Genomic DNA, 20,623 nt, shown 5'->3' with positions numbered 1-20,623 from the left:
CCTGCCTTATCTCCATAACCCTTGATTCCACTATCCTTGAGAGCTCTATCCAACTCTTTCTTAAATGAATCCAGAGACTGGGCCTCCACTGTCCTCTGGGGCAGAGCATTCCACACACCCACCACTCTCTGGGTGAAGAAGTTTCTCCTCATCTCTGTCCTAAATGGTCTACCCCATATTTTTAAGCTGTGTCCTCTGGTTCGGCACTCACCCATCAGTGGAAACATGTTTCCTGCCTCCAGAGTGTCCAATCCTTTAATAATCTTATATGTCTCAATCATACCCCCTCTCAGTCTTCTAAACTCAAGGGTATACAAGCCCAGTAGCTCCAGTCTTTCAGTGTAAGGTAATCTCGCCATTCCAGGAATTGACCTTGTGAACCTACGCTGCACTCCCTCAATAGCCAGAATGTCTTTCCTCAAATTTGGAGACCAGAACTGCACACAGTACTCGAGGTGTTGTCTCACCAGGGCCCTGTACAGCTGCAGAAGAACCTCATTGCTTCTATACTCAATCCCTTTGTTATGAAGGCCAGCATGCTATTAGCTTTCTTCACTACCTGCTGTACCTGCATGCTTACCTTCATTGACTGGTGTACAAGAACACCCAGATCTCTCTGTACTGCCCCTTTACCTAAATTGATTCCATTTAGATAGTAATTAGCCTTCCTGTTCTTGCCACCAAAGTGGATAACCATACATTTATCCACATTAAACTGCATCTGCCATGCATCTGACCACTCACTTAACCTGTCCAGGTCACACAGTAATCTCCTAACATCCTCCTCACATTTCACCCTGCCACCCAGCTTTGTATCATCAGCAAATTTGCTAATGCTATTACTAATACCATCTTCTATATCATTAACATATATTATAAAAAGCTGCGGTCCCAGTAAAGATTCCTGCGGTACCCCACTGGTCACTGCCTGCCATTCTGAAATGGAGCCGTTCATCACTACTCTTTGTTTCCTATCAGCCAATCCAAGTTAGTACTTTGACCCCAATACCATGTGCCCTAATTTTGCTCACTAACCTCCTATGTGGGACTTTATCAAAAGCTTTCTGCAAGTTGAGGTACACTACGTCTACTGGATCTCCCTTGTCCATCTTCAGAGTTACATCCTCAAAAAATTCCAGAAGATTAGTCAAGCACGATTTCCCCTTCATAAATCTATGCTGACTCTTGACCTATCCTGTTCCTACTATCCAGATGTGTCGTAATTTCATCCTTTATAATAGACTCCAGCATCTTTCCCACCACTGAGGTCAGACTAACTGGTCTATAATTTTCTGCTTTCTCTCTCCCACCTTTCTTAAAAAGTGGTATAACATTAGCCACCCTCCAATCCGCAGGAACCGATCCCGAATCTATCGAACTCTGGAAAATAATCATCAACGCATCCACGATTTCTCGAGCCACCTCCTTCAGTACCCTGGGATGTAGGCCATCAGGCCCCAGAGACGTATCAACCTTCAGACCTAACAGTCTCTCCAACACCAATTCCTGGCAAATATAAATTCCCTTCAGTTCAGGTCCTTCAGCCACTGTTACCTCAGGGAGATTGCTTGTGTCTTCCCCAGTGAACACAGATCTGAAGTACCAATTTAATTCTTCTGCCATTTCTTTGTTCCCTGTAATATATTCCCCTGTTTCTAGGTCTTCAAGGGCCCAATTTTAGTCTTAACCATTTTTTTGCCTTTCACATACCTAAGAAAGCCTTTACTATCCTCCTTTATATTATTGGCCAGTTTACCTTCGTACCTCATTTTTTTCTCTACGTAGTTCCTTGTTAGTAATCCTCTGTTGTTCTTTAAAAGCTTCCCAGTCCTCCGTTTTCCCACTTATCTTTGCTATATTATAGTTTTTCTCTTTTAACTTTACGTTTCTTAACTTCCCTTGTCAGCCACGGCCACTCATGCCTCCTCCTAGGATCTTTCTTCCTTTTTGGAATGAACTGATCCTGCAACTTCTGCATTATACACAGAAATATCTGCCATTGTTCCTCCACTGTCATCCCTGCTAAGGTATTGCACCATTGAACTTTGGCCAGCTCCTCCCTCACAGCTCCATAGTTCCCTTTATTCAGCTGAAAAATTGTCACTTCCGATTGTACCCTCTCCCTCTGAAATTGCAGATTGAAGCTTATTGTATTATGGTCACTACTTCCCAATGGCTCCTTCACTTCGAGGTCCCTGACCAATTCTGGTTTGTTGCACAATACCAGATCCAGAATTGCCTTCTCCTTGGTCGGCTCCAGCACCAGCTGTTCTAAGAATCCATCTCTGAGGCACTCCACAAAGTCTCTTTCTTGAGGTCCAATACCATCCTGATTCTCCCAGTCTACCTGCATGTTTAACTCCCCCATAACAACTGTAGTAACATCTTTGCGACAGGCCAATTTCAGCTCCTGATTTAACTTAAATCCGACATCCAGACTGCTGTTTGGGGGACTGTAGATAACTCCCAAGAGGGTCTTTTTACCTTTAGTATTTCTCAGCTCTATTCACACTGACTCTACATCCCCTGATTCTAGGTCCCCCCGAATATCATCCCTTACCAACAGGGCCACCCCACCCCCTCTGCCCGTCAGTCTGTCCTTACGATAGCACGTGTAGCCTTAAATGTTCATTTCCCAGGCCTTGTCCACTTGAAGCCACGTCTCAGTTATCCCCACAATATTGTATCTGCCGATTTCCAAAAGAGCCTCAAGCTCATCTGTCTTATTTCTAATTCTTCGTGCATTCATGTATAGTATTTTTAATTTATTACTGCCCTCACCTTTCAAATCAACTCCTATTTCACTCAACCTTACAGCATGATCCTTTTCTGAGTTTTCTGCCTCATTGATACAGTTGTCTTTCTTGACTTCTTGTTCTAACTTTCCCTCCAATTTCCTCGTTAAACATCCAGTTTGTCCACTCCCCCCCCCCGCTGCTTAGTTTAAACATAACTGTGTCGCAGTAGCAAACCTGCCTGCCAGAATGCTGGTCCCTAACCTATTAAGGTGCACACCGTCTCTGGTAGAATTTATGCTTACCACAAAACATACCCCAGTGATCCAAGAATTTAAATTGGATTGAAATATATCCACATTCCCTGTTTCGACTATTCCTGGCCACTAAGCCTGAAATATTGAAGTGGATCTTGACTTTCTAGATGGTTTCTATTTTGTCACAGAAGCATAACATGGTCGCTGCATCCACTCAGTTGTTGGATATTATTTTTCTAGCAATGGAAGAATCTTCAGATTAAATCAGATGTGAGAATGGGCCAATAATAGGAACTCACCCAGTCTGACAGGATTGATTCATGAATCAATTAATGCCAATTATTGCTGCGCCTACTTCAATTTAGAGGTAGTTCAGGGATTAAATGTGAGCTGCACCATACAACTTCCAAGTGTTTCCCAAAACGGTGGCACGGTGGCTCAGTGGTTAGCACTGCTGCCTCAGAGCACAGGGACCCAGGTTTGATTCTAGCCTCGGGTAACTGTCTGTGTGGAGTTTGCACATTCTCTCTGTGTCTGCATGGGTTTCCTCCGAGTGCTCCGGTTTCCTCCCACAGTCCAAAGATGTGCAGGTCAGGTAAATTGGCCATGCTAAATTGCCCATAGCATTAGGTGCATTAGTCAGAGGGAAATGGGTCTGCATGAGTTACTCTTCGGAGGGTCGGTGTGGACTTGTTGGGCTGAAGGGCCTGTTTCCACACTGTAGGGAATCTAATCTAATCTAATATAATCAAAAGCCATCCAGCAAATCTGAAATGGCATGTTGGTGTTACTGTCAGATGTTCTGTGCCTGATTGAGGTACCGTGTGTTGTGAAAGTAGATTAGATTAGTTTAGATTACTTACAGTGTGGAAACAGGCCCTTTGGCCCAACAAGTCCACACCAACCCGCCGAAGCATATACCACCCAGACCCATACTCCTACATTTACCCCATCACCTAACACTACAGACAATTTAGCATGGCCAATTCACCTAATCTGCACATTTTTGGATTGTGGGAGGAAACCAGAGCACCCGGAGGAAACCTACGCAGACACGAGGAGAATGTGCAAACTCCACACAGAGAGTCGCCTGAGGTGGGAATTGAATCTGGGTCTCTGGCGCTGTGAGGCAGCAGTGCTAACCACTTAATAAAAGCAATGGTCACTGTGGATCTGCCTTGGATGCCAGTTCCTGACACAGTTAAACCAGGCACAGGTCTCTTGTTCTGTTAACTGACATTGGATTCCCTACAGTGTGGAAACAGGCCCTTCGGCCCAACTAGTCCACACCGACCCTCTGAAGAGTAACTCACCCAGACCCATTCCCCCGAGCTAATGCACCTAACTCTATGAGCAATTTAGCATGGCCAATTCACCAGGCCTGCACATCTTTGGATTGTGGGAGGAAACCGAAGCACCCGGAGGAAACCCACGCAGATACGGGAAGAATGTGCAAACTCCACACAGACAGTCGCCCGAGGCTGAAATTGAACCCGGGTTCCTGGCGCTGTGAGGCAGCAGTGCTAACCACTGCACCACTGTGCCACCCCTTCTTCTGTCTTTAATCTTCCATTTGGTGCATCAAACCCCTAAGAACCATGGCTTATACTCTTCAGTAACAACTATCCCTTGTACATGAACAGAGACATTTGGAACTTTAGTTATCTTTTTGGTGTATGAACCACACATAAATCATAGTCAATCCTAGATTGGTGCCTTGGTAGTATCTGCCCAATTCCTGATTGTTTATTTAAAAGTGATGGGCATCTTACTGACATCACTTCCTGCAGTCTCAGGATTCATTCATTGACATGACAAACAATTTGTTAAATAAATCCCTTTTGTGACAGCTTGTGTCTCTTAGCTTTCCAAAGCCAGAGCTTTTTACCAAGGTAAGGTGGCACAAGTAAGGCCACTTCTGTGACTGTTTAGGTATGGAATCAACACTAGATAATTGATGATCATTACAAATATCCCAAGTGATGCCACTAAAAATATTTTAAAAACTTAAAAGACTACAAACGCTGCTGTCAAACTGAATTCCAAAATAACACATACAAAATTTATAGACGTATTACTTCTTTAACTTACACTTATCCAATCCAAAGCATGCATAATTATATCTTTAAATAAAAGCTGTGTCCATTTCAAAAGCACTTTCACATTTGTTAGCCTAAATTTCTATTAGCCTGAGCCATAAACAGCAATAAAACTATAAACTAATGACCTTCATTTTGACTGGATCCGATGGCTTTCTTCATTACAGAACTGTTTACAACAAATCCTGAAAGAACAAAGTATAATCTAATTCCTCACCTGCTTAACCAAATCAAAATGATTAATTATTGCAAAGTATCTCAATCCTGCAAGTTGAACCCACATCAGGAACCTTAAATCTGCAAAGCTAAATCCTGTTTCTGTCCAATCGTGTCCCAAAATTAGCCTGACTCTTTTGGGCAGACAAAGTGAGATGTTCAGGAAGCCAATGGAGTCCGATATTAAATGTACAGAAGTGCAATTTTAGGGTGGTAACAATATTTCATTTTGTTTAGTCTTGAGGTTCACTCACCTTGACATTCTCTGCCTGACTCCACCACCACTGTCCATCCCTTATTATAGAGCCATCGAAATATACAATACAGAAACAGACGCTTTGGTATAACCATTCCATGCCGAACATAATCCCAAACAAAACTAATCCCACCTGCCTGCTCCTGGCCCATATGCCTCCAAATGTCTTTTAAATTTTATAGTTGTACCCACATCCACCACTTCCTCAGGAAGTCCATTCCACATGTGAACCACCCTCTGTGTAAAGAAAAAGTGTCCCTTATATCTTTTGTAAATCTCTGTTCTCTCAACTTAAAAATGTGCATCCCAATCCTAGGGAAAAGACAACTACCATTGACGCTATCTATACCTCTCATTATTTTATAAACTTCTGTAAAATTGTCTCACAACCTCCTACGCTCCAGTGAAAAAAGTCCAAGCCTATCCAGCCTTTCTTTATAACTCAAGCCTTCTGCACCAGGCAACATCCTGGTAAATCTCTTCATCATGACCAAACACCCACTCACAAATTAACTGGGAGAAGCCTATGACACTGAGTTCCTGTTCCCTTCCTCTAGAAAAATAGTGAATCCAGCTGGGATTGAACTTTTCACCAAGAGAATTTCAGGAAATGTGCTCTAGACATTAAGAAGCCAGAACATCAATAACCCTGGAATCATTCCGTGCTCCATTCACTGAATGGATGTCTTTTAAAATGTCATAGAATCATCAAGATCTACAGCGCAGATAAAGCTCCTTTGGCTCATAATGTTCACACCAGTGAAAAGCAACCACCTAACTTTTCTAATCCCATGGAGCCTATAATATTTGACATTATTAAACAGCATAATATCATATCATAATTAATGTTGTTGCGGAATCTGTTAATAAGTTATCAATTCATTCAAAATAATGGTTCATGAAATTATATGAAATGGCATTCTCAATAATTTAAAAGGTTCTTATTGGAATAATTGAAGTAATCCTTGGTTGTTTCAAGTTTGAATGTTGTTTGGACTTTGAAAATGTGCATTTCTTGGATTGTGCTTTTTTTTGTAATTACAACTTTCATTTTGCTTTACATTGAAATATAAGCATTTAGTTAAAATTTAAACATGGCATGAGTGCTCTGTGATATCCCTAAGCTCCCAGAAGGAGAAATGACTTGTAACACTTCAGCAAAACATTTTGATTCGCTAATACGTTTTTTATTTGACAGGAAAATGAAACATCATTGAACAGTAATATAGCTGCTTTTGCACTGAAGGCAAGAGTCGTATATCCCATTAATCAAAAATTCAGGGTAAGGATCGCTGTTGTTATAATGAGTGGCAATTTTAGTAATACATTAAGCAGTTGATAGTTTTTTTTTGGTTTGCATTCATTAATAGATAATATATGATATCATGCTTTTGGATTGAAAAGCTGCATTTACTGGAAAAATAGTTATAAAATCTGGTTAAATGACAGTTTTTATTAGGTTTGCAATTTAAAAGATTTTTATAACCAATAATTTAGTTGTCTAATTAAATACTCCAAATGCAAAATGTGAATTTTCCACTTCTAGGGTGGGATGTTACTCCCTTATTCTTTTTTATCAAACAATGATTGAGAATAATTTTTCAATCATAAAAACAAATTAACCAAGGATGCTGGAAATCTGAAGAAGTGCTGGAAACACTCAGCAGGACTGAGACCAAAGAAGAGTCATTCATATTTGATTTAAAACATCAACTCTCTCTGTCTGTCCAGAGGTGCTGGCAGAGCTGCTGAGTCTTTTAGCTGATTTTCTATTTACAAGTTATGAATTGTGACTGGTATTTTATTTCCAGCCACTAGCAGATGGATCATCTCATCCCTCTCTATTAGAAGGATTGAAACAGAGAGATTCCACCAAAAGAACAAAAGAAGACTTTGTTTTATCAGATTCTGAGATACTCGATCACAAGAGTGAGAGAGGTTCCTGTTGCTTTCCAGGGGATGGTCCACCATCAACAACAGTCTTTAATGAAAATAACACCGTTCCGAAAGTGACTTTCTTTTCTGAGGTACTGGGATATACAAGGTAAAATATCATCAAGAAGTGTACTCAGGACAGACATATGTCAATTTATCTCAGTGTATTTCACTCAGTCACGTCAAATGTGTTGCTCACATGAATGGGATAAGGAAGTAGCTAGGGGATAATTGGACCAAACTTGCAAAAGTAATTTTAATGTCACACATTCTATCTTCGCTGAAACAAAGTTTAAGACTGCGAGTTAATTAGAACAAAATGAGAAGATTTACTTCATTTTACAATATGAAGTCATGCATTCTATCTTTAATTTATTTATTAATTGCATTTTATAATATTTATAATTAAGTATCAAAGCATAGGGGAAATTGGAAGAGTAGAAAATTGGAGCAGATATGCTTTACTCCAATTAAGTTTTAAGAATCTGGGAAAAATAAAATAAGTTTATTGTCCCCAGTGGTGGTTGGATGTTACTGCAGCATACAAAAGTAAAATTAGAGGAAGTGAGACATCTGAAATGAAAACATAGAACACTGGATATAGTCAGAAGGTCTGGCTGCAGAGAGAGAAATAGAGTTAGTATTTCTCTTGCATGAGTTGGTGCCAATTATCTCAGTGAGTCTCTCTCTGACTGCAACCATGAATCTCAGTGAGTCTCTCTCTGACTGCAACCCCCAGGTAATCTCCTCTGCCCTGAAGCTCTTCAACCATGTACTAAAACAGACTCTTCCTCATTTCCCCTCCTCCCACCTTACCCCAGTTCCAGCCTTCCAGCTCAGCACTGTCCTCATGACCTGTCCAACCTGCCAATCTCCCCTCCCACCTATCCACTCCACCCTCCCCTCTGACCTATCGCCTCTATCCCCACCCCCATTCACCTACAGTACTCTTTGCTACCTTCTCTCCACTTGCCCCCCATTTATCTCTTCACCCTGGAGGCTCCCTGCCTCCATTCCTGATGAAGGGCTTTTACCCAAAACGTCGATTTTCCTTCTCCTCGGATGCTGCCTGACCTGCTGTGCTTTTCCAGCACCACTCTAATCTAAACTCGTTTCCAGCATCTGCAGTCCTCACTTCTGCCTGGTATGTTTCCAGAATGTTCTGCTTTTATTGTTACTCTGGCATGAGAAGTTTGCATAGACCATTTCTACCATAAATATAGATGTAGGAATCTGTAATGGAAAGGTATACATTGTAAGAAGTTTAATAAGTAAAAATGCATGTTTACAGATCTATACAGATGTTTCTACCTTTTCAGAATTTTAAAAATATTATTCACTGTTGATCATTTGTGATTTTGTGTTTTTGCCTACTTAACAGTCCTGAAGCAGAGCTTGGCCTGTATAGGCTCTGTCTGCAGAGCCTGAGGCTTTTAGATGCAGAATTACGACAAGAAAAATATATGGTATGTCTTGAGAAATAATAAGGTCCTTCTTATATATAGAATATCCTAACCTAGAAATGGTGATGGTATCATTGCATTGCTCTGTATAGCCACAATTTTGTCCCTTTTAAGTTGGTTTTGTCATTATCCCATTCCAAATGAGGGGAATCACTTATGGTGTTCATGCCAGTACCAGCGCTGTTAGCAGGATCTCCCCTTGAACTCAGAATGAATACAAGACTGCCAGTGAGCGTCTGATAAATACTTTGTTCCCCTTTATTGTTCGTATGTAATGTAGATTATATGTTGCTTTTATTAATACTGTAAACTGCATATAACAAAATAACACATATATAGGTGATATTGCTGCGTTATTTCCCAAACCTTATTGTTCAGGAACTCTGAATACGTCCCTCTTTCATTTTAGATGTTTCTTCAACTTCTGAAAATACAACTGAATGATTTGTACTTGAAAGAGAAAATAGATGAGGAGTTTTACAGAGACTTTCTATCCACACAAGAAAAGGTAATGTTCAATCTCACACTTTAAAATCGAATTAAAAATAAAACAATCACTTAGTTTAATGTAATTTAGCAGTGCAGAATTATTTCATTGTACTAAAATTGTGGCCTTATGACTCAAACAAAGTTTTATTCTCAACTACTCCATTTGAAAAGACAACAAAAAATAACCAACTAAATGATTTGTATCGACTGGTCAAGGGTTATGTTTGTTGTAAAATATCATAAAGCTGTGGACGCGGGCATAGCTAGTAGCAGACGTGGAAAGAAAGATTTACATTTATGTAGCGCTTTTCATAACTATTGGAGTCCTTAAAGCACCTTGTAGCCAATCAAGTACTTGATCCTATTAAGTCACTGTTATAATTTTTAAAATTTGTTCTTGGGTTGAGGGCATTGCTGGCTGAGCCAGCATTTATTGTCCATCCCTAATCTTCCTGGAAAAGGTACAGGTGAGTTGCTTTCTTGAACTGTTACAGTCCTTGGGTGTAGGGACACTCTCAGTGCTTTTAGGAAGGGAACTCCAGGATATTGAGCCAAGGCCAGTGAGCGAACAGTGATATATTTGCCACTCAGAATGATGTGCGGCTTGGAGGAGAACCTCTAGATTGTGGTGTTCCAACGTATCTGCTGCCCTAGGCCTTGTAGGTGGTATAGCTCACAGGTTTAGGAAAATACTGTCAAAGAAGTCTTAGTGAATTGCTGCAGTACTTCTTAAAGATGTAACATACTATTGCTCTGTGTGTCAGTGATAAAGGGAGGAAATGTTGAAAATGGCAGGTGCAGTGCCAATCAGTCAGACTGCTTTGTCCTGGATAATGTCAGGCATCTTAAGTGTTTTTAGAATTCATCCACTCAGGCAAGAGGGGAATATTCCACACACTCCTCACTTGTGTCTTGTAGATGATGAACAGGCATTGAAGAGATAGGAGGTCAGTTACTCATCACAGGATTCTTAGCCTCCTGGGCATCCTCCACCGCCAAATCCAAGACCCCGACAACTGGAGGAAGAATGCCTCATCTTCTGCCTTGGCACCTCCAACCGCACGGCATCAACATTGAATTTACCAGTTTCCTTATCTCCCCTCCCCTCACCTCATTCCAGATCCAACCCTCCAACTCGGCACCGCGCTCTTGAACTGTTCTACCTGTCCATCTTCCTTCCCACCTATCCACTCCACCCTCCTCTCTGACCTATCACTACCATCCCCCCACCTGCATTTACTTTTCACTTTCCCCAGCTACCTTCCCTCCACCCCCATCCCATCCTCCTATTTAACTCCTAATCCCCCTTCACCACCCCCACATTCCCGATGAAGGGCTTATGCCCGAGACGTCGACTCGCCTGCTCCTCAGATGCAGCCTGACCTGCTGTGGTTTTCCAGCACCACACTCTCGACTCTGATCTCCAGCATCTGCAGTCCTCGCCTTTTTTCCTAGCCTCTGACCTACTCATGCAGCCACAGTATTTATGTGGTCCGTCTAATTCAGTTTGTGGTCAATGGTGACCTTAGGTCACTGATAGTGTGGATTTGTCAATGGTAATGCCATTGAACATCACGGGGGAGATGGTTAATTCCGTCTTCTTGGAGATGGTCATTGCCTGGAGTTTGCATGGCTTGAATGTTGTTTGCCACTTCTCTGGTCCTGGTGAATCCATCTCATTCATCTTTTTCCTTGGAGTCCAGTGACAGTTTGAGCTGTGGATATCTGATTTGTTGGTATCTGACTGAGGGGGGGAGCATTGGATTTCTGGGTAGAAAATTCCCCTTCCAGGAATCAGGAAGCCTGACCAGGTGTGTGCATGATCCATGTTAAGGTCTATCGGGTCTTGCAGAAAATAGTGGCAGTGGACTCGTCATTCCCTTCCATCTGGTGAACAGAACTTCTGCAGCGATCTTTAAATTTAGTCTCATGTTTCTACTTAGTGATTTCAGTTACTTTCTTAAAAGCTAGGGGTACTACATAATTAAATAATTAATTTTAAAATGATATTGTTACGTGGGGAACTCAACAGCACAATGCTAGTGTATTCACTTATTGATGAGGAGTGTTTTCCCTTTAGAGTTACAAAATTGTAATTTCCTGACCTCAGTTAGGCTGTTAGGAGGAATCATTGAGAGAAGTTGAGACATTTCTTCACAATAAAGAAAGGAAAATAAATATGTTTGACTTTTGTCTTTAAGGACCAGTTGCATAGTGAAGTTTGCAGTGGCTCCAAGAGGGAAGGGTGGAGTGACAGAAAGCTGAGAGAAATGTTATTCCAAACATAATTAATTTCAATAATATTGCAGTGAGGAATTTACCACCATTACATTATTTTTGAATCAACTCATTTTAGTTTTTAACTTTTTGTCAAGTGATATCAATGCACACCTTACATGTCATAGAGTTTTATGCATGGAAACAAACCCTTCAGTCCAACACATCTGCGCCAATCAGATATCCCACACTGATCCAGTCCCACTTGCCAGCACTTGGCCCATATCCCTCTAAACCTTTCCTATTCATATTCCCATCCAGATGCCTTTTAAATGTTGTAATTGTTTCAGCCTCCACCACTACCTTTGGCATCTCGTGTAAAAAATGAGGTCTGCAGATGCTGGAGATCACAGCTGAAAATGTGTTGCTGGTCAAAGCACAGCAGGCCAGACAGCATCTCAGGAATAGGAAATTTGACGTTTCGAGCATAAGCCCTTCATCAGGAATGAGAGAGAGTAGCCAAGCAGGCTAAGATAAAAGGTAGGGAGGAGGGACTTGGGGGAGGGGCGATGGAGGTGGGATAGGTGGAAGGAGGTCAAGGTGAGGGTGATAGGCCGGAGTGGGGTGGGGGCGGAGAGGTCAGGAAGGAGATTGCAGGTTAGGAGGGCGGTGCTGAGTTGAGGGAACCGACTGAGACAAGGTGGGGGGAGGGGAAATGAGGAAACTGGAGAAATCTGAATTCATACCTTATGGTTGGAGGGTTCCCAGGCGGAAGATGAGGCGCTCCTCCTCCAGCCGTCGTGTTGTTATGTTCTGCCGGTGGAGGAGTCCAAGGACCTGCATGTCCTCGGTGGAGTGGGAGGGAGAGTTAAAGTGTTGAGCCACGAGGTGGTTGGGTTGGTTGGTCCGGGCGGCCCAGAGGTGTTCTCTGAAGCGTTCCGCAAGTAAGCGGCCTGTCTCCCCAATATAGAGGAGGCCACATCGGGTGCAGCGGATGCAATAGATGATGTGTGTGGAGGTACAGGTGAACCTGTGGCGGATATGGAAGGACCCCTTGGGGCCTTGGAGGGAAGTGAGTGTGGAGGTGTGGGCGCAAGTTTTACATTTCCTGCGGTCGCAGGGGAAAGTGCCAGGGGTGGAGGTTGGGTTGGTGGGGGGTGTGGATCTGACGAGGGAGTCACGAAGGGAGTGGTCCTTGCGGAACGCTGATAGGGGAGGGGAGGGAAATATATCCTTGGTGGTGGGGTCCGTTTGGAGGTGGCGGAAATGACGGCGGATGATACGTTGTATGCGGAGGTTGGTGGGGTGGTAGGTGAGGTGGGGTTCTGTCTTGGTGGCGGTTGGAGGAGCGGGGCTCAAGGGCGGAGGAGCGGGAAGTGGAGGAGATGCGGTGGAGGGCATCATCGATCACGTCTGGGGGGAATCTGCGGTCCTTGAAGAAGGAGGCCATCTGGGCTGTGCGGTGTTGGAACTGGTCCTCCTGGGAGCAGATGTGGCGGAGACGAAGGAATTGGGAATATGGGATGGAGTTTTTGCAGGGGGCAGGGTGGGAGGAGGTGTAGTCCAGGTAGCTGTGGGAGTCAGTCGGTTTATAGTAGATGTCTGTGTTGAGTCAGTCGCCCGAGATAGAGATGGAAAGGTCTAGGAAGGGGAGGGAGGAGTCTTAGACAGTCCAGGTGAATTTAAGGTCGGATGGAAGGTGTTAGTAAAGTTGATGAACTGTTCAACTTCCTCGTGGGAGCACGAGGCAGCGCCGATACAGTCATCGATGTAGCGGAGGAAAAGGTGGGGGGTGGTGCCAGTGTAGTTGCGGAAGATGGACTGTTCCACATATCCTACGAAGAGACAGGCATAGCTGGGGCCCATGCGGGTGCCCATGGCAACTCCTTTAGTTTGGAGGAAGTGGGAGGATTGAAAAGAGAAGTTATTCAGGGTGAGGACCAGTTCAGTCAGTCGAAGGAGGGTGTCAGTGGAAGGGTACTGGTTGGTGCGGCGGGAAAGGAAGAAGCGGAGGGCTTTGAGTCCTTCGTGATGGGGGATGGAGGTGTACAGGGACTGGATGTCCATAGTGAAAATAAGGCGTTGGGGACCGGGGAAGCGAAAATCCTAGAGGAGGTGGAGGGTGTGGGTGGTGTCCCGAACGTAGGTGGGGAGTTCTTGGACTAAAGGGGACAGGACCGTGTCGAGGTATTGGGAGATGAGTTCGGTGGGGCAGGAGCAGGCTGAGACAATGGGTCGGCCGGGGCAGGCAGGTTTGTGGATTTTGGGCAGGAGGTAGAAACGGGCGGTGCGGGGTTGTGGGACTATGAGGTTGGAGGCGGTGGATGGGAGATCCCCTGAGGTGATGAGGTCCTGGATGGTTTGGGAGATGATGGTTTGGTGGTGGGAGGTGGGGTTGTGGTTTTGGTGGTGGGAGGTGGGGTTGTGGTTTTGGTGGTGGGAGGTGGGGTCGTGGTTTTGGTGGTGGGAGGTGGGGTCGTGGTTTGGTGGTGGGAGGTGGGGTCGTTGCCCCTCAGGTCTCTTTTAAATCTTTCCCTCTCACTTTAAACCTATGCCATCCAGTTTTAGACTCCCCTACCCCAGGAAAAATATTTTGGCTATTCACCTTATCCTTGCCCTTCACTATTTTATAAACCTCTACAAGGTCACCCTTCAGCCTCTGAGACTCCATGGAAAAAAAAGCCCTAGCCTTTTCAGCCTCTCCTTTTAGCTCAAATTGTGATTGAACTCTTCTGTTTCAAAGAAACTGGAAAAGCTGGAGAAGACAGAGCAGCTGGTGTTGCTAGGTGAGGCCAACAGGAAAGACTGTGAGCAACATTATACTTTGGAAGAAACTGAACAAGATGAACATAATTATTTGCAATATACTATACAACAGGTAAGACTATTTAAATGTATAATGCAGTCTGTTGCAACAGCAGCAGGAGCACATCAATATAGGAGAAGGCAGTGACCCAGTGGTAATCTGATTGGAATAATACTGTGCAACTTCAGGCTAATGGTTTGGGCACATAGCTGGAATCCTATTGTGGCAGATGGTGAAAATTGAATTCAATAAAGTATGGAATTAAAAGCTCATTAATTATGTTGATTGTCATGAATAACCATCTGAGTTAGGACTGAAATAAGGAAAGGTTTCTTTGCCCAGTGATTGGTGAGCCTGTAGAATTCACTATAACAGAAAGCGGTTGAGGCTAAAAGATTGCATATTTTCAAGAAGGACTTAGGTATAGTTCTTAGGGCTAAAGGGATCAAAGGGTAAGTGGAGAAAGCAGTAACAGGGTACAGAGTTTGATGACCAGCCATGGCCATGTTGAATGGTGGTGGAGGTTTGAATGACTGAACTCTCTTTTTTTTCTACATTTCCAGCTGGTGCACTAATGTCCTTTTTTGGGAAGGGAATCTGCGTTCCTTGTCTGGCCTGCCTATAGGCGAATCCAGACCCACAGCAATAGATTTGATTCTTAACTGTCCTGTGAGCAATTAGGGATAGGCAATTATTGCTCTCTGGGCCAATGGTATTCATTCCATGAAAGAATTTTTAAAAATTTATGTCGGATGTAATGATTTGATTTTGCAAGCTAAGGTCATTTCAACAGGTTCCCAACACAAAGAGTGCAATTCCACAGCAGTGAAGGGATAGAACTCATTATAGCCCTTAAACAGGTTAAAGGTAAGACTTGTTAAATGTTTGTTAGCCTTATTGAAGGCAGCAAGGGGAAAAACCAGTTGTAAGACCAAAAACAAGATGCGTCTAAGTATAGATATAAAACTGAACCTCTAGTAAAGTAGCAGAGCAGCACAATACATCCCATTTTATATGACCGACAGAGTACAATTGCAATTATATAATGTGAACACAATGATAATTTGCCTTGTTTGGCACTCCAGTAGCTATGCTTTGACAACCAGAGATCGCAAATCCTCTGAGGAAGTGGTAGTCATGCTCAGCACTGTGTACCAGCAGGATCCAAAAACAGATGTGGGAAAATACAGTATATTCTAAGGAACAGCAACATTATGCTACTCTACAGTACCATCTATTAGGTGGATGGGCCATGATAATCTGCTGCAAACTTTGCTTATTAACCTGTTCCATGTCTGTTTTTTGTCCTAACCAAATCACCTATTGCCCGTACAATAACGACATTGTTTCCTGACATTTTAGTAGGAACACAACAAAATGCAACTGGAAACCTTTGGCTCACAAATTCCAAGACCTTCATGTACCAATAAAGTAATGCAAACGTGGCTGGTTATTGTTACTTAAGTCAGTTGACCCCTTGAGAAATATTCCAGTACATGCCGTTTCGCAGCATTATTGATGATTTAGCTGGAAAAAGAGACAAAAGTGCCGGCATATTGTATATTGTTTGAAAGGCTTACTTGGTTAAATGTAATAAGTACCACCAATTGAGATCATGTCACATGGATTTGATCAGATTAAAGAAGGAGCTTGTTTGAGATGGATCTGGCCGACTGTGCACCTACAGTCTCAATAGTGATGTAGGTTAGATTCTCAGAACCTATGAATAGTTGCAATAGTGCAACAAACTTTATATAGACAATTGGTGGATACCCTAAATCACAATCAACTGCTTTGAGTTTGGAGGAACCCACACACAACTCTGTCTCATGTATATGTTAACAGTTTGACATGTGAGACGCACTCTAAGTGATATTGCAATCCTAAGAGAGAATCTGCCTTGTGCATCCTTAGATAATTCAGAATTGTGATGAATGAACTTTCCAACCATTGGAATTGCTTTTGTTGTGTTACAATTTGACTCTGGGAGCAGAACACTACATTCACTTATCAGTGGGTTTGCAAGGGTAGGGAGTTGTGACCTAATAAATGTTTTGGATGGCCTACCATCAGCTTTTGTTTGCCCAGACCTGTCTGCTGTTTTATAATGTGATAGGTGAGGCTAAAGCTGATCCACTTTTGGCCCAGCTTAGGCTTTTGATTGGGAAAACGTTGACCACCTAAGGACAGTCTTCCACCCAATATTGCCACCCAGTTTCCATCAAGGGCTTCCATTCAATATTGGATGCTACACGACACCACAGCACCCCAAACCCTACTGGTGTGTTACCCACAGTGCTCTCTCACCTCTTTGGTTTCACCATAAACATGCGCCACCTCCAGCCTGTGGATACTCGAAGATGGACCTGGGCTAATGTACACCAACAGCCTCAATAGTGGTGTGTTGGTGAGCTTCACCTCACCAATGCACCCTGCGTGAAAATGAAAGTCCTGTTTCCAGCCTTCTTAGATGCAAATCCCACTGTTTCCTGGGGATGGTAGGGTCCCTTGTTGCAGTCATCAAAGTCTTGCAACTAAACTGCCACAGCTATCCTACACCCTGGACTGGAGTGTTGAGTACCCAAGAAGACATCAATAGATGTTCCAAGATCCTTAGGTAGGTGTTGGTGCTTTCTGATCTTCCTGTTCTTCTCGTAAATTCTCAGTCGCATATTACTTTTTAAAATGAATTTAAGTTTTAAAAATAACCTTTATGCTGAAAACTAGCAGTTATTAGGCAAACATTTAGAAATAGCTTTTAAAAATGCCAAGAACAATTTTTGATTTTTAAAAAAATATTGTAAGCACTATAAAATTTAAAAACAAACCGCAGCATTTGAAGTTTTTTTTTAACCTCTGGAGTTTCCAGTCCACATCCACACACAAGGAAAGAAAGAGCAATCCCAGAATAAATCCAAAAGAAACGAGGAAAACATTAATGTTCCAATCTAGTTCAGAAGCAGTCAAAGCACCAAACTGGGACAAAGAACCGAGTGTGAGAAATACTGCAAACTGCATGATGGCAACACTGATGGAAGTGGACCCAAGGGTCTGTTATATTGTAAGTAGTGATCTCAGCCAGTACAGGAATTGAACCCTCGCAGTTGACATCATTGTGCATTGCAAATGAGCTGTCCAACCAACTGAGGTCACCATGAAGGTCACGGCTTCTTAGCCTTGGCCTCATCTGGGGCACGATGACCCTTAGGTTAAATTCACCGCTGTCTAATGAGAAAGTGTGAACTTATGGTAACCTAACCTTGTCCATGGCATGAATATAAATCTGTGATCTTCCTGTTCCCATTTTTCACCTATTATTCCAACAGAGAATTTATCCCAAAGTGTTCTTATTTGCCTCGTTTCCTTTAGAGCAAGTGTGCTGCAGTACACCCTTGTTCTGAGGGTCTGTTGGCCATGTAAATATCTTTGCAGGTTTATTTTTCTCTAAAACACAGGACATTTTCTGTCCTGTGCATTTCTTAACATAGTGGAAACTCTATTATGCAAATATTTTATTTTTTCGAGATGTGATTAATGCGTGATGCTAATATTCCTCACTCTCCTGCTTTCCGATAAGTTGTTTTTCTCAATCTATAAGTTTTAAGCTGCCAGGAAGACCCTCATTGTGAGCCAAGGTAATCTATAATGTTGTTAACAATTGTTTCTGTCAGCTCAGTGGATTCTTCAAGCAAATTGAAAGTGTCCGGTTCTCCCTCTTGAATCATTCCAAACTCTCCAAGATCACTGGACAGGAGATAATAAGGAACATGAGTGAGAAAATGTCACAGGTGGAAAATCTGCTAACTGACTCCCTGACTTTTCAAGTCACGGTTAGTATACATTAAAATATTCCTAGGTATCTTTGGACTGGAATTTAATATCTCACTTTTATAGCAGTGATACAAATTCACCTGTTTTACCAAATTGTGTGATGCCAGTCCTTGCTAATTAAAGTAGGTTGCTAGCAAACAAAAACACATGATCTCCAGCACCACAGACTGGGAAGTGCAAAGTCTGTCAACTGAGCAACCGTTAAATGCAAAATAAAAAGAGAATTATGGTTGGTAGAAAAAATAAGAATGACTCTTTGAAAACGTGTATGCAACAATTTTTAACTTACAAGAAATACTTGGAAAGCAATGGGTGTGCCACAAAGTCTGCCTTATTTCATTTTCAGATGAGCACCCAGCACTCCTGCCCCAAACAGGCAGAAAGCTACTCCCAAATTCATTCTATAGGAGCTGTGGCATTTGGTCCTATGATTGTCAATTGAGGGTCCTGAGATAGAGGGGATAGATTTCTTTTTGGGGTGTTGATACCTGTTTGAGTCTGGCAATTACCAGCTGTTGTCTGAACCCAGCAATTGGCGGCTGCAGAGGCTGGTGTGGGCAGAGAGAAGAGTCAATTCTTTTAACTTCACAAGTAACTTTATTAATGTATTAAACCATGCACTTATGTTCTCTTATGGAATAGAGCCGTTATATTTTCCAAAAAAACAAATTAAAAACCTATTTATATCCCCACTTGAGTCCCCCCAACATGCCTGAATAGTCACAGAATATGCAAGATCATTCCCGATCTGGATAACTGTTTCTCTGCTTCTCTCTCTCTTGCTCTCACTCTTTTTCTCGCTCTCTCTCTCTCTCTTCTCATTGGCTCAAGCTCAAATGTTCATTGTATGTCTTTACCTTATTGGCTCCAGATAAACGAGTTAGGTAGCATTATTTCATTAACCTTTGTCCAAATAAGGCTTCTGTATTACCTCGTTTTTCTTACTTTTTCTCTGAAGAATATGTGTTGGTACCCAGCAGTACTAGGACTCTGGTCATTCTCAGTTCACAAGCTGTTTTCCCTTTGGTGTGTCAGCAGTTTTTATATACTGAGCATTCCTAGCTCCTGTCAGTGATTAGTATCTCTGTGTCTCTGCAGTCTCCTGGCCAACAGGGAAGAGTGGTGTAGTGATTATGGGGTCAGCTTAGCAGTCAGTCAGGACTACACATTTGATAGCTTAACCGTTCCTGAGTGACTATTTTACTTAATTTCATTGCCAAACTCCAGATTTTCTGATCCAAATGGATACTTTTGGAAGATTCCAGACATAGTGGAATTGCACTTTGGAATATTTAATTATGTGGGCAATTGTTTCGGAGTCTGCTATAATGGATGTTCTGCAGGGACCCCAAATGTAACTTCCATCTATGCTGGGCTAGCACTGCGTCTCTGTTAGAAAATCCACACTTACTGTGCAAGCTGAAACAATGTTAGACCACCTCTGATGACTGATCTTAAACACCACCAGAAAACACCTACATCTAGACCAAGTTAGCAAAGGCATATTCATTGGGTTGCATCTGTGTATGTTGCCTTATACCATCACTCCTGTTAGGATTTGAATAACATGTAATAGAATTGAGCGAAGAACTAAATTATTCAGCAGCGAGTTTACGACTGACACGGTTATGCTCTTGTTGTAGGTTATTCTGGATAAGTTGCTGCGTTGGGAGTTCATGACAAAGAGCCTTCATTCCTTGACATGGCTTGTACAGCAAGAAAGCAAAGACAAGTTAATGATGCTGACATCAGTGCTGAGTGTTCTCAACAGGGATAGTGCATTGGCTTTTTGGCAAAAAGAAGAAGTTTTAGCCAGATTACAGCATTCTGTTCAAGACAGTGTGGACACATACATCAATGGTAAGGCTTAAAGACGGCCTTTGAGCTGAATTGTTGTTCACAGTAGAAGTTCAGTTTTATAATTCCAGTATCACTTTTTTACTGACTCAGGATTGTCATGTCCACAAGTGTTCAAAGCTGATAAAAAAGGTATGGATTGTATGAACCTAAAAATTGCTAACCATTTACTGTCATAACTAAAGATGATAAGTGTTTGAGCTCCAATGACAGTCCAAAGGACATTAATTCAAAGCAAACAAGAAATCCTTGTTTGGAAAACAAAAAGGAATATTTGTAGAGCATAAAATATACCATTTTTAAAAGAAGGATATATTTTTGGCCAACGCCATTTCCACTAGTGACCAAGTGGACACCACTCAGTTAACATTTTGCCTGGAATGTGTAATTTGATCCAATTTTTTTTTCACAATTTATTGAGTTTTGAGTGATTCGTAATGTATATCCAACATATCTTATGAA

General features: G+C 42.3%; 1 protein-coding gene across 2 annotated transcripts in view; it reads left to right on the top strand.

Annotated features, from left to right (window-relative positions):
- LOC132833313 (evC complex member EVC-like) overlaps positions 1-20,623 on the top strand; it is a 47,294-nt gene that overhangs the window by 3,108 nt on the left and 23,563 nt on the right. For both annotated transcript variants that reach the window (XM_060851483.1, XM_060851482.1), the window contains exons 3-9: positions 6,762-6,845; positions 7,375-7,607; positions 8,880-8,964; positions 9,371-9,469; positions 14,411-14,545; positions 18,145-18,303; positions 19,948-20,164. In XM_060851483.1, the coding sequence (XP_060707466.1) occupies positions 6,762-6,845; positions 7,375-7,607; positions 8,880-8,964; positions 9,371-9,469; positions 14,411-14,545; positions 18,145-18,303; positions 19,948-20,164 (1,012 nt within the window). The remainder of the gene's footprint in view (positions 1-6,761; positions 6,846-7,374; positions 7,608-8,879; positions 8,965-9,370; positions 9,470-14,410; positions 14,546-18,144; positions 18,304-19,947; positions 20,165-20,623) is intronic.

Source organism: Hemiscyllium ocellatum, chromosome 36 (genome assembly GCF_020745735.1).
Source record: "Hemiscyllium ocellatum isolate sHemOce1 chromosome 36, sHemOce1.pat.X.cur, whole genome shotgun sequence".
Lineage (NCBI taxonomy): Eukaryota > Metazoa > Chordata > Chondrichthyes > Orectolobiformes > Hemiscylliidae > Hemiscyllium > Hemiscyllium ocellatum.
Note: the sequence above shows the minus strand (reverse complement) of the source record. Positions and strands in the feature narration are given on the sequence as shown.